The following is a 15,321-nucleotide window of genomic DNA, read 5'->3' on the forward strand; positions in this document are numbered from 1 at the left end:
TTAAAGGTCCCTTCCAACCCAAACCATTCTCTGATTTGATGATTATCTAAACATAACCTCACTTGCAGGTACAGTTCCTACTGAAGCCAATGTATTTGAAAACAAATGTGCATTACAACTACCTAAACAGTACTAGTTTCCAAAAGCCCAAGAAATTTTATTGGACTGTTACTGATATGCTGATTACCCAACGTTGCACAGAAATGGGAAAGTCAATGATGGTTGCAATTTTTGTTGTGTTCTTATAATTTTCTTCCCTTGGTCCATTCCTTCTTTCCCCATATTAGACATGCACAGAGCCCAGCACTAGGCAAGTCATAGTGACAGAATAAGAGACATCGAAACAGTGGAACTCCCTGCGTGATGCTATAACCGTAAGGACACAGAAATTTATTTATTGAGGCAAAGAACATCTCTTGCCTTGGAAAAAATTATTATAAAATCCTGGCCATCCTTTTCAAGCAACATAAACCTCTCAATTATCAAACAAACAGTAGTGACCTCCACAGAGAAATGCTATTGTTCATAGAACACTATCAAAAATCTACCTAAAAGTCTTTTCTGCAGTCAGTTCTTACCTTTTTAAGATGACCTAGTCGGAGTTGAAGATTTCTTCCTGTTCATGGTATTCTGCTAACGTTAACCTGCATAGAAGGGATAGATCCAATGCAGTAAGTTTCAACACGTGATAAAGCGAACAGTCTGCAGAACACACGTGTCCAGTGGAAGTGACAGCTACACAGAGTACATCAACAGCCAGCAGGTAATTTTTTTAGGTAAACTCTGCAACCTTTTTTTGACCAGGTTGCTGGTCAAAAAAAGTTTCATAATGTTTTCAATATCTTTTACAGCCAAAATGTGTCATGTAGGACAGAGGAAAAGCACAGTCTTATGCTAAAATAATCACAGATCCTATTACTAGTGAAAGGTAATGATGTGCTGAGATCTTTAATGTTAGAAAAATGAATCATTATACTCATTTTCTCACTACTACCAAGAAGGAGTTTGGTAAAGGCATCACATGTGAACATAAAGTTACGAAGTCCATATCAACCGCATCAGTTTACTTTGTAAACAAGATATGCATGTGACAGCATATAAATATCTTTTTTGAACCTAAATTCAGTTCAAAGCATATTCCAGGAGGATTCCTGTTGCAGCGGTTACACTCTGCATAGTACTTAGTACGATGGTTAGTGTACAAGGTCTCTGCAGCATCAATACTACAACTAGTTCGAAGAGGGGACCGAGTCCTGTGTCTGTGCAGGGCCGTGGGACCTTGGCTCACTGTACAGTAAGTTGAGAGGACGTAGTATTTAGCTGATTAAGTGTTCACCTTGAAATGCCCCATCTTCTCTCCACTGTTGATAACACAGAGGGTCCACATAATTGAAGTGCTAAAGCAGTTATTAGCTGATAAATTTAATGCAAAACTCACAAGCCAAGTTCTCTTTGAAAGAATCATGACCATAAGGAACTGCTTGTAAAGACACATACAAAACACAGCCCATACCATAAATGTTTACATGTTAGCATGCTTTTATATGAAATGAGACAGTTCACACATCCCCCACCCTCCCTCAGTGACAGCCTGAATTTTAATCGGACTCAGCTAATCTAAAAGACTGTCCCAGAAGTTTAGGTCTTTGGTTGACAATGAATAACCAGCAACAAGCTTTCCACATATTCTGGTGCACAAATGAAATACAGGGCTAAACACAACAGTGTACTGTTAAGCAAGAGATGTAATGAGTACCACCAGGCTAACACTGCCCATAATAGCTGCCTGTTAGCAGCAAGCATTACAGAAATCAAAGGGGCTCTAAGGAAAACACTGCCCTGTTTCACAGAAACATGCTTGAAATACACGACTTCTAGTGCAGCTGAAGACTCGAAGGTTGCCCAAGCTGCCCTAACAAACCTCAAAAAGCCCAGCAGATTAATCTTCCTGAATGAAAAAAATCTTTTTCTCATTCACAGGCTAGAAACTAGCTTCAGGAGAGGGCATGCTTAAGTCTGCATCATGGGACCTTCCTCTCCTTTTTATGACACAGCAATAACCATGAACCAAAGAAGCAGCAAAAATCAAATGAAGGAATTCGGCTGTCCACTTCTCATTCAACTTTCAGAAACATTTATATTCAACTTCGCTAAAAAACAGCCTCTGTAAGAATGCCACAAGAAAAAACCTCCCTCCAAAAAGAAGAAAATTTTGTACCTGATATACATCGGTCCAACAAATGCATTTACAGGATAACTAATGATTAAGCAAGTAGTCAGTCAGTACAGTTGCTTCAGCTGACTTGCAAAACAATGTTTTCATAAGCTAAAACACTCCACATACACCACATCCATACACTGGCAAGCAGTTTTTAATCAAGACCACCACAAGATCATCTTCTAAACCACAAAGATAAAACCCTGAAATATATCAGCAAAGAATGATAAACCAGCAAGAAACACAGACGTAAAGACCTGGTAGCACAAAAAGACTTACTAGCAAACCCAGGTAAAGCTAGACGATGTCAAGGCAGGTTCACAACATAGGCAGAAGCTCACTACGTATCACAGACATTACCATGATTTCCAGGCACATCAAGACCTGTGCTGCCATGTCTGAGAATAAGTCACACTATAGCTGCACCAGTCTGCTGAGGAAAAACATCCCTACAGAACTGGGGAAAGCATCATCCTGTACCTCAGAAGTGAAAGGTTATCACAATGAATAGCAATGCTTCAAAATATCCATGCACAGGCATTCAATTTACTTCGCCAAACTCAATGCAAAAGGACGGCTTTAAAACTTTAGTTATTTTTAAACTCACTTGGCCAGAACAAGGGGTAAATGTCTCTATTCAAGCTACCTATTTGCAGAAAGCACACAGTGCCCTCCAATACAACTGATCAGCAGGCACCAGCACCCTATTTGGGGGCACCGCCCTGGCTGAGAGCACCCTCAGTACCACAATTCACCCAGTCACGTGCCATCTCTGCAGTGACTGCAGAAGGTAGCGGGAGCTTTTGCTTCACATGCACTTTTAAAGATCAAAATCAAGAATTCAAAGGGCTCCAGGAACTCTGAGGTGAAGTCATGCTCAAGATTTAATAGTGCAAAAAGTGTCATTGAGAGTTACGGTATTAGCCAACAGTAATGACATGAAGATTGTAAAAGAAACTTGTAGAAGGTAGGGGAAAGTCTCTGACTTAACGTATTTCTAATTCACAAAAACTTCCAAAAAAATAGTGTTCTAAATTTCTTGTGAGACACAGCTTTCCTCTCTGAGGACACTGGGGCTCTTAGAGCATCAGTAACTTCAAAAGAAATAGGGAGGGGGGGGAAAAATCTTCTGTAAGAAGAAAAAGCAGCACTTCAACTACCCTTCTATTTCCCGGACCCAGGTATGTGTGAAGGATTACTTTGGAGATAAAGGTCAATGCTTATTGCGCTGTCTTTATAGATAGGATCTTTTTTCTTCAGAATACCAAATTAATTGTTTGAAAGCCTCACCAGAAAGTACATGGAAATAAGGGCTTCTAAATGTGTACAATTTTTTTCCTAAAACAACCCTAAACCAAACCACCATGCATCAGAGTGATACCAAAATCAATTCTGAAGTTGCAACACTTAAGATAGACACCATTTTTCAAATCTGATGCAACAGGAATACTGAAAAAGTCACTGCATTCAAAAAAAGTTAAGCTCATACAAAGTCCAGACTCAGCAATGATTCTTGTTTTACTCCAATGAAAACTATTTAGAACTGCAGCCAGATGTTGCTGAATGCCAGGCTAATTCCACAATATTCATTTGTGTGTGGAGTGAAGCCTAGAGGCCAAGGGCAAGATTCCATTTCCCAGTAGATATTTTGTGCTGTAATCAAAGCATGCAGCTTTGCAATGCACCAAGAAGGCCTTGTAACTTACGTTTCGTTTTCTGCTCCATTCGTCTTGTTCTTGCGCTGCTTCTGCTCATTACTTGCTGGAGGGGTCTGTCCCATTGCAGGTGGCTTCCGTTTTGCTAACATTTTTCGTTGTCTTTCTATTTCTTCCCGCTGGGAATTTATCCTTTCCTGTTGTCTGGAAAGAAGAGAGTAGAAAAAACATGAAGCACACAACTAATTGTATGTACTCAGTTGTCTTCAGCATCTGTTCTTAACAGACTGTAGCAATGAATTTCAGATCAGTTGTACTTGTAAGATTAGTAACAAAATACTTTTGTACAGAAAAGGGGGACGTGCCAAACATTATGACTCAGATTTTTTAAAGGTATTTTTACATAAAAGAGGATTCTTTTCCTGGCCCACAGAAACCTTTCAGTAAGTGAACGGTTTTATTCATGCAGACGATATCCAAAAACAAGGAGTTGCCAACCTCATGGAAAACCTACAGACCCATGGTAAGTCGCTAACTTTCCACACACTTTTTCCTAGAAGGCCCTGTTCTGAATCTCAGACTTTCCTGTTAAAACTATTCCTGAAGTCTGGCACTGTCTGAGAAAGTATCCTTATACTTCAAGGGTACAGTTAAACTATCCATAGTTCTCTGAAATAGAACCAACACCATTCCCAATTTCACTAAGAAAAGAGTCTCTCCTCCATGATAAAAAGACTATCTTAAACCATACCATTTTACAGTGATAAAAGCACTCTTGAAACATTAAGTCTAAATGACTTGAGCATTTACATACTTAATTTACTTTTTAAAAGAGACTGAAACTGCAGGTAAATATTCCAGAAGTATTTCTTCCATGTCTTACAGCACAAACTAAGGAGGAATCATAAAATCCTTAATCTGCGCCTAACAAGAGCTGCACCTCCCTATCAGACTACAGAGAAGTGATATGATTTTAAAGGATCACACACAGCTTGCTCTAATGCAATTAATTTGCCAAGTCCTACTTAAAGGTCTAGGCCAGGTGGGAATTTACTGGATATTTCCACTAGCATCCTGCATAAAACGGTCTCTGATCTTCATTTCCAGGTTTCTGCAGCCCCTTTGATCACTGTTACCAGGAGGCAAAAAAGTTAAATAGTATGGATTTTCTCTTTTAAGCTTGTCTACTTTCTACTTTAAAAAAGAAAAGGAGCCAATTAGCCTTCCTTGACTAATAATGCAACTATGCAAATCCAATTGATTGACTCAAGATACATATGAGAATTTGGTCCACCCCTCCACCCTAAGCACTGCACAGCCAGGTGCACTGAGAATACCCAACAACACAGCCTACTGCTTTCCAACTACTGAGGCCAACTCAAACAATTTGATTCCAGTTCAAGTCTCCGGAGGTTTAAGTAGAAACGTATTTCTCACTTCAATGCGAAACCATTCCCCATTGTCAGTAGTTGAGTTTCTATCTGATCCTTTCATGCATCAGTCACACCATTCTCACATTTTGACATGCAAGACATCACACACAACTGCTTAGTTTTTTTTTCCTTCTCTGCCTCTGAAGTTAAAGACAACGTTGTTTGTCCTCACTTGATGAGGTTCTGGAAGGCATAGCCATCTGTCCACTGCTCGGTGAAAGATGCCCCATGCCGCACCGTAGTGAAGTGACCTAGCCTCAATCGATCCTGCATGCTTTTATCTCTGCATGCCATCTTCTCCTGTTTTGACTGAAAACAAAATAAAACACATGTTAAAATATAAGCCATAAATTAGCAGCTAAGAGCTGCGCCATGTTTTAAATCACTACCAATTCTTACCACTTTTCATTGTTTCAGTACTACTTATCTGAAACCAAGCTGCAAATCATTGATTGGATTACTGCTGGTGCTTCACACTGGTCTGACAGGCATTTGTTTGACTGCCTCCTTTCTGACATTTCAGCCTCACCTTTCCCTCCCCATTACTGCCTGGGCAACTCACACCCATTCTATCATCAGCTGAAATCAGTCTAGTGGCAGGACTAAAACTATCCCTTTGTATCAGTAGCTTAGCTAGACTCCAGACATGGCTCTGATCAGGTTCTTATTCACTCAAACAGGAGATGAAGGAAGAAAATGCACCTTGAATCATTGTTAAGACTAAGATACAGTGATCAGCCAGCTCAGTCTTAGACTTGCACCACTCCCAGATGTGACACAATCTCAATTAGGTCACCAACATGCATGAAAAAAATGGTGGTGGTGTCAGTCACAGAGTGTTTCCGGTGAGAGGAAATTCCCAAGGCCTGAGATGAGAGCAGCAAAGCTTCAGTCAGTTAGGATTAAAGATGAACCAACCAAGCTCCACACTGGAGCTACACACCACCTATCTGAACGTCAGGTCTCTGTAACACCTAGCCCAGAGTTACAAATCTTCCCAGAAACAATCAGCCCTGTGACAAAATCAACTCAACCAGACTGCACGTACTGGCCAGCACCCTGGCAGTTTTGCCCATCCAGTGCCCACAAACAATAGATATAATTGGCCAACAGGTGAAAGAGCAATCAACCCCCCACATTGTTTAATCATCAGGAAATCTTTCAACACTGAAGGAGGCTGGATGCTGGTAAACAGCAGCCTGGCACTTTCCCCAGTGTCTTTAATGTGTTGTTTAGAGTGTTATACAAAGCAACGATCTCCAACTTTGCCATTTGAGAGAAGGAAAGGTCTAAATTACTTGCCCATGTCACAGAGCGTATCTGGCAATTTCACTGCACAACAGGATACTTCTCTTGTATTGCCAGAGCTGGACAATGTTGCTTTTCAGGTGTATGAGTTTCCAAATCACAAAATGCCTGCTGCATTTAGAGCTCAGACTATTTCACTTCAGCAGGGCAGATCACTCTGAGACCGTGAAAAGCAACCAAACCAAAACATTCTGAACCATTTCAGTCTTAGCATTACATTCCTATTTGCAGAGAATTAATTTAAGATAGAATTCCAGCTGTCTTTTATCACTACAGCAACAGGAGCAGGTTTACACTGCTCCAAAGAAGATAGAGAAGTTTTCAAAGACGTGAACTGTGACTGTAGATATGTGGAAAGTCCCCTGCTCACCTTTTCTATAAGGAGCTTCTTGCTCATTGTTACACATCTATTCAACCGCTCCTTGTACTTCTCCAGCATCTTTTGCTGTTCATCTATCTGCCGTCTCAAATCGCAGTTGGCCTAGAAGTGAAAAGAGAAGAAAAGTCTTTGACTTTAAATCACTCAGGGCCAAAGCAAGCATCACCTAGGAAGAAGTTTCTCCAGCTAGCTCTAGGCATCAGATTAAAGAAAGTAAACCAGCAGGATAAGAAAAAAATACTAGGTTCCTCTTACCAAAACATCCAAGCCAAGCCCTTCAATTTTTAACCCACTTAAAACTTAATACCCCTTTAGAACAGGGAAGTGCTATCACTCTGGTTTACATATAACAAACTAAGGTAGAAAGAGACTAAACACAAGGAGAAGGTTTGTTTTTTTTTTTTCTTTTTAAACATTTAAGACCTTGCCACAGCTACCAAGTCTTAAAATATCTTAGTCATCCCGGGACTATCCTCCCTCTTTAGTCACAATACTGGCAGAGGAAAAGGATGGGGTAAGCCACTTTTCACTTTCAATTAAATTCTTGTTCGAGTTACTATCCATCAGCTCTGCTATACAGATAGCTCCTAGCAACAGCTACGGTTTTTAACACCACCACAGCGTACAGCAGGATTTTACGTGCAACCATTTTCATTGATAAAAAGTTACAATTTAACCATCCTCCTTCCAACCAATAGTCCGGCTTCTGATTAAACAGCAGATGTTAAAAAAATAAATCTATTTCTTGCTTCATGGATTTTTTCTACAAACCCACATGTGCCTCTGTGTATGTCTCTATGAGCTCGTCTCAGCTCTTTTAGTTGCTGAGACCAGACACTCACAGAGAGCCTTCGCTCTTCTCCCTTTAATGTGTTTTCTAATCCTTTTCAACACTTCACAAGAGATGCCTCTCCAGCTGATGAAAGCTAAATCAATTAGAACTCCTCCATTAAGACAAGATCCTTGATTTAAAGGTATTTATCTTTTACTGAAGAATACTAACGGGAATTCTTTAGGCTCGACTGAAAGATATTCTCCTCACCTCTATACATGCCACTGACTCATGAATGAGCATTTCAGAAAACACACTTCCAGTCTACGGAGAGGCTACTGAACATGTTACTAAACAAAAAGCAGTCAGCTCCTCAGTATTTAGAAGAAGGAAATAACTGTGAAGAGAATCAGGTTAGGTTAGGTAGGGAAATATACAAAAAGCGTGCAACAGATCAAAGAAACACCAACACACTGCTGAGGACACAAATACCTGAGCTACAATAACTCTGCACTGTATAGCCACAGTCACTGCTACACTGCTTGTGGATTCAAGTGGGCTCAAACAGAGCATCTACAAGCCAGACAATTATCTTGCCAGTAAGGGATGACTGGGTTCGTTTTACCTTGTAAGTGTTGCTTCTACAAATGGTATACAAAATCCTGCTCTGCAGCTTAGCTGGCACGTGTGTTCTAGGTAACTTTGAGTAGCAGCTTTTGGAAAAGTTGCTCCACTTTAAATACTTACTCTTAATAAGTCATCTATCCTCCCCTCCTTCTTCTCCAAGTCAGAGTTCTTACTGTTTTCTAGTGCAGATATTTTTTCCATTGTGAGGTCAGACTGTAGGGAAAAATCACCATAAACCACAGTTAAGAAAAACAGATGATATTTCAGATAGTCAGCATGTAATATCACAGTGTAACCCCCTCTGCTCTGAACAGTTAGGCCTAAGAAGAAGGAACCGATCCCCTGTATCCTAGTGGTCTGGGGAACAGCTTTCTCCATTCTTCATTTTCTTATTGCATGGCAGGCTCCTCCAGCATAGGAGGTTCAGTCAGCTAGCACAAAGCTGCTCTGGAGAACACAAACTGGTAATATGTAACAGGCTACAACATCCTCTGTGTCTGCAAATTTTGTTTTTATAGTCAAGTTCTGCCCACTCCTTGGTGGTCTCTGACATCCACTGTCCTTTTCTGCAGTGCAACATAGCTTGTACAGGAAAAAGGCTTAAGAAAAATCCCACAAAATCGCAGCCCTCAGCTGGAATATCAAATTTATGAGATCTTTCACAAGCACAGATAACCACCTGCTAGACAAAAGACAATACCTGTGGGTTCTAAGGTGGTCTTGACAGAAAACACAGGTCTTCATTTTAAAATATTGTAACAGATTGACAGCAGGAATATTAGGCACAAGTCTTTGTTTCTGACAAACTGATGTATTAGAGCCCACTAGGGACAGGTGTTTTACAGTTCAAGTGAAACCTATTTGGAAAATTTTATAGGGTCCAGCACATCTCAAATACCTTCACCAATGAAGTGACAGTTATACCAAGGAACAGAAGACAAAAGACATACACTATATTCTCTAGCAGTAGGAATATTTCAAACTCAGCACTCTCATGAATGGATGGGAAGAAAAGGGGAAAAAGTCAGTACGAACATGAACACAACATCTAAAAAAACCCCAAGTCAACACAAGGGAATCTCACTCCACAACTGCATAAAGAGATTGCACATTTATGGCTAGCAAGCAACTATCCTGGCTCTGACAAGAGTTAGCAGAGACTTACCCGTGGAGTTGTTATATATCTGTTCTCCAAATTTCAGGCTTGCCTGGAAGCTAACACCATAAAGAGACAAATTTGGTGGACTGTTGCTTCTCTGCATATGCCCAGTATGGGAAAGATCAAAAAGAACACCTGCCAGCATTGCATATCAAGATGAGCCTAAATCCCCCAAAAAAAGATGAGGCCTGGGCAGGTCACCTCACTTCTGCCTTAACTTGGTTTATGCTTCCTGACAGCCTGCAGGAAGCACATGTGACAAAAGCTTTTGTCACTGAAGGCAACGAGAAAGCTGTCTATTGAAATCCTAGGCTGCACTCACTCAAGCAGCAGAAAGTTTCTCTAGTGACTGTCACCTCACTTTGCCAAACGCACAGACATACTTGCACTGTGTCAGATGAAGTCATGCTTCAGGATATATGCTCTTACATGTGACTTCATCACAATTCACCTTGCCTCAGAGTACTTGGAGGGCCCTAGCACTGACTGAAAACACTAAGAAAATCTTGCTCATGCTGACTTGCTTTTAGCATTGCCAGAAGTGATTTAAACTGGAAATCACTGAAGAGATTTTTTTTTTTTAACCCCATCAACTCCAAACAGGTTTGGAAGGGAAAAACAAAAATGTATACATGTACTCATCACGCAGTCAAGCATCTTCCTGGATTCCTTTCCTTGAGCATACGCTACATCTAGACCTCTGGAGAATACCACGAAGCTGAGCACTGGCAGAGAGCACACTCGGACAACATATCACCCTTTTCAAGGAAGATGGACCCTGTGGGCATGTTAAGCAGAGGAGAGAAGAAGAACATCCTGCTCACCCCAGGAGGGACCACTATTTTAAGCATTGGTGTTGGGACAGCAAAGATTGAAATCTGAAAGTTATCTCTGGCAGGTTCTCAAGTATGGCATCATTCTCGCACAAGACTTCTCCATGCATTGGCAAGAAACAAGGATCTTCACAGACCAGCACTTTAACAATACAGACAACAAAATGTGACCCCAGTGACACAACAGAGCTCAGAGACTTAACCTAGTTAAGCATCCCCAGAGTCAGAATTGCTGTTCTTCATGCGCAAAGGACTTGTACCACCTGCTGGGGAAATGGAGAATGAACTTCCCCTGGCAATAAAATCAGTCTGTGTCAGAGATGATGTGAGAAAATGATTGACACAAACCTGACTGTTTAAATATCACTCAAGGGAAGGGTCAAAGAGAAATCTGAGATGAAAATCAAAAGAAGATTAAAAGTAGGCTTGGAGAAGAAATAAGCAAGGTGCTTAGCAGATAAAGCTGAACATCCTTATAAGCAACAGAGGAAGATGACACAGCTAAAAGTAAATCTTGCCATAAAGCCACAAGAAGAATCTTAACAATTTAAAAGGCACCAAAAAGACAGCAGCACAGTCAAAAGAGCTCCTCCTTTTCTTGACTCCAGGTCAGTGAAGTTGCTGAGAACACATCACATTCCACCTTGACAGGACAAATTATGCCATGGGTGTACTCTGCAGAGGACAAAGAACTTCCAGCTAGACTGTGGATAATTGACAGTAAGCAGTGTGGGCGCATCCATAACCCAGCGCTTGAAGAGAGGCATTCATAACTATCCTCAGGTTTCCTTCACATCTTCACTTACAAAGAGAGGAAGAATATTCAGGATACAACAGAACCTAAACAGACAGAGCTAAGGTGTTCGTCTCCTGAGCACATTTGCACACAGCTGAAGAACTGCCCACAGTATTGACACAGAAAAGCCCAGTAACAGATCTGGCAAACTCCAGTAGCAAGAACTGAAAAGCATCCTTTACAGGATAAGAAACAAAGTTCAGAGTGATTCACTTTAATCTGTAGTTACAGACTGAGTTCAGACTACTGGCTCTTTTTACTGGAAACATTATGTCTACTACAAGCGGCATCCTTTGGCGTGGAAGACGAGCTGCATCAAGCTTCAATCTCATATCCAAGAGACGTATCATCTAGTGAGCTATACCTGTGACTGTTTGTGCTGGATGGAAATCTGTTTTTGGGAAGTGCAGGAATGCTCAGTGTTCCCTGATCCGGTAGAAGATGGGCTGCCTTGCTGGGCCTGCAAAAGAAAGTTAGTGTATTGTTATATGCTCCTCAGCATGATCACTACTGCCCATGCAGATACGCTTATCTTTACATGGGAGGTGCAGACTGGCCTGGGCACCATACTTTCACATTAAGGTTTAAGAATGCTCTAGAGATTTAGTTCATTAAAACAAGACAGTCAGTTTCTTTCAAGAAGTCTGGCCCAACCTGCTAAAAGACAAAGCTTTTAAAAGCCTAATATAATCCATGTCAGGTGAGATTACGCGATGCCAAAACAAACACTTCTCACAGCAAGACTGTAATTCATTCTTTTGCTTTTTTGCATCTATCAGATTAGCCTCTCAGATGCCATTATTTTGATCTACGTAAGATTTTGTATCTTTATCGTTTTATTAAACAAGTAAAGCCTGGGACCTAGAACTCTTCACAAGGAAGATGAACTTACCAGAAGATGGTAGACTTGGTCATCAATAAACCAGGCTGCACTTGAACCACTGTCTTTGAGCAGAAAAGCTTCAAGTTCCCCATCCCTTAACTAGAAACATCCCTTGGGATTCAAATCTTTTCAGAGCTGCTCACCGAGACAAAAGTAAAACAGAGGCCACCTCCCCTCTGTGCCAGCTGCTCATTCTCTAGCCGCTGTTTCGCCAGCATCACCGACATCAGCGTTGGCAGAGCAGAGTGTTCCTCCTGCGGTTCCTTTGCTGTGCTGCCGTCTACCCCATACAGCGGCTGCTCCACTCGCCGCTGTAACACATTCAAAAAAAATACAATGAACTTTTTTTTTTTTTTTTTTTAAAAAAAAGCGATTCTCTGACTCTGCCAAAACTGTTGTCAGTGACGCAGCAGCTCAGGAATGGGCAGGCAGCATGGCAAGGATCTGATAACTCAAACAGGACTCCTGGAGTGATTCTTCCAATGGCAGACATCAAAAAGTAGATGAAGTTAACAATTAAAAAAGAAAAAAGAACAAATGAACACACAGGACAGAATTCCTTGTCACTTAACACATGCCCTTCCTTTGCAAATGCTCGTGTTTTAGAGCCAGTGGGGCAAAACAGGTTATAGATACAAAAAATCTTACTGCAGTACATTTGTGGTCAATGCATTCAAAATTATACTACTTGATGTTTTTTAAGGACTCATTTTAAAACCACCACCAATGTCACAATACATTTGTTATTCTGGTGAAGCAAACTGACTCAGAATTGATAAACATCAGCAACCTAACCAAGTCTAGGACCCAGACGTCATGGTAAGCTCATTTCTGTCGTAGCTGGGACCAATCTCCTGCAAGATAAGCAAAGTTCTAATACGTTTCCAAAATCTTTTCGAGATGCATTGCATCTCTTAAAGGCCAGCTCCTTTCTCCTGCAGGAGACTCATATTCCAACTGTGATACAGGAACTGGGTTCTATAAGAACAAGAATCATCTGAGCTACACATATTACAGCACTCAGAATCTCATTGCCCTTGCTTTGAAAGCCAGCCCATCACTGCTAAAACTTGGCAGTCTGGGTAATCATCATCTAAGTCCTTCCAAGCTGTAACTCTGGGCCAGGCATATGCCACACAGAAAGTAAACAGTCAGGTCAGGCTTTGGTTTTTCTTAAAAACCTAAATTGCAACCTGAAGCATATTTTCAGGCTAACATTACAAATGTCAATAGTGCGCTTTCTTCCCCAAAAGAATGCTTGTATATGAGAGTGACCTTGCAAGAGTCCGAAGACCTCCAGATCATTCTTCTGTTCAAAGGAGAAGCAAGGCAATTCAAAGCAGTGAAGAGATATGAAGACAAGAAGTAACATCCCAAAGTCATTACAATTCCTTCGCAAGTTCTGACTGCAGAAAATTTCCAGTACAATATAGATTAACTCACAGGTTTGGAGGAGGTTTGTCTCCTTGTGAAAGACATTTTAACACTCTGCTCTCCTCCTAGATCATACTGACATCTGTAATGGGTAAGATACTCAATCTTCTCCAATTTTCACTCATCCCCCCCATTTTTTGAGGGCTTAGCTCAAACCATTGATATCCAGTTTGTAAGAGGAGGACTGATCTTCCAAATGCACATAATAGCTTGTTATGAATAAGCAAATATTATAGGTTTAGCTGCAAGAGTAAAGCACAGAAGATAAGAAACATAAAGAGCACCCGTGTAAGGAGAGAGACAAACTGGCCTAGCTGAAACTAACCGTAACACCAGTCTTCACCACATGACAAATACTCTGGTCAAACTTTTACCTACTCAATACATATAAGTGTAGAAGAAGAAAACCAAAGGAAGAATCAACTTGTCCCATTATAAACATCTGCAGGGTACCTTATCTGCTGGAATAAAGAACTGTCCCCTAATACCTCACACATCTGCAACATTCAGAGATGGTATTTTTTTCATTAACTTCTCTTTAAAAAGGTGTACCAGTGAATTAACATGATAGGAGAAAGGGCTCTTCAATTAAGCAGACATATTTTAATTTTTGTAAACATCAAAAATATCTCGAAGCCAATCTGACGTTCTCCCTTAAAGCAGCATTAAAAGCTTCAAAAATCTAGTAACATATATTAAATTCTGAGCAGAACACTCAGTGCTGGGATTTAGTTCAGTACACATTCATGAACTGTGCAAAGGTCTCTGCAGAATAATGTAATCAGTAAAGACTTTGCATTTGGTTTTTGGAATACTAACCTATCCCATAATGCTCCACACTTTTGTGACACCTAACAAATGCAGAAAATTTTTAAAGAGGGACCCAGGCAATGTTTAAAACTAGAGATCAGACACCACAGCCTCTGAATATTGCTTTGCTAGTTGAAAGAAAGAAATTTCTTTAGTTGCTCTGTGCTAAAATGGCTTAAAAATACTGGTTATTTCTCTATATTCAGATCTTGCAGAAATGCTGTGACAGCAAAATGGAATTATCTAACAAAAAATGAGAACAGATGTGCATGTACACGCATTGCTTTGCAAGCTTTTGCTAATGCTCCTCACAAGTCACATGCACATAAACAGAAGTAAAAGACCACCCCAATATCATTATGGTATGCACGTCTTTCAGTATACCCAAAGCATCCAGTCAAGATGGGAATGTCATTGTACTAGTGCTATACAAACATACAACATACTCCCAACCTGACAAAGAAGTTCACGAGCTACAATGGAATACAAGATAATATATCAGTTCCACCTTTTATTAAGGACAGCAATCTATCTGTAACCACATGGCAGGCTAAAAACATTGATCTTGCACGCTTTAAGCTCAGATATTCATATCCATTACAACTAGACTAGCCACTGTTAAAGCGCCCTAGATATCTGGCATTGCTGCCAGAACCCAGTTTCAGATTTAAAAAAAAAAAAAAAGAACTGAATAGACAATAAGCCAAATCACTCACCAAGAGACCCTTCCTTCCTGTTTGGAACCTTTTATTACGGCCACCAACCTAATCAATGCCATGCCACCAGCTCTGTCCCCAGGGAGAATGCTTACCGGCAAGGGGTTGGACAAGGAATGCTGTGGTGATGATCTGGCAACAGGCGGCACACTTCTACCGGGACTGGTTCCTGGGCCACTTCCCCCAGCAAACTGCCCAAAGTAACAGATTTGATCATCAGTAATTCCACAGAGATATTGTATGTAAGCAAATTTAACAGAGACAGAAGAAACACATTAATCTTAAAATGAAGCCTTAT

General features: G+C 40.6%; 1 protein-coding gene across 1 annotated transcript in view; it reads right to left on the bottom strand.

The window, feature by feature from the left end:
- Positions 1-15,321, bottom strand: part of TLK2 (tousled like kinase 2) — a 44,065-nt gene that overhangs the window by 12,894 nt on the left and 15,850 nt on the right. Inside the window, 9 exon segments of the mRNA XM_075775515.1 lie at positions 579-604; positions 607-644; positions 3,925-4,077; positions 5,479-5,615; positions 6,985-7,095; positions 8,513-8,605; positions 11,545-11,640; positions 12,207-12,374; positions 15,119-15,214. Of these exon segments, the coding sequence (XP_075631630.1) occupies positions 579-604; positions 607-644; positions 3,925-4,077; positions 5,479-5,615; positions 6,985-7,095; positions 8,513-8,605; positions 11,545-11,640; positions 12,207-12,374; positions 15,119-15,214 (918 nt within the window).

The sequence above is a fragment of the Balearica regulorum genome, chromosome 24 (genome assembly GCF_011004875.1).
Source record: "Balearica regulorum gibbericeps isolate bBalReg1 chromosome 24, bBalReg1.pri, whole genome shotgun sequence".
Classification (NCBI taxonomy): Eukaryota; Metazoa; Chordata; class Aves; order Gruiformes; family Gruidae; genus Balearica; species Balearica regulorum.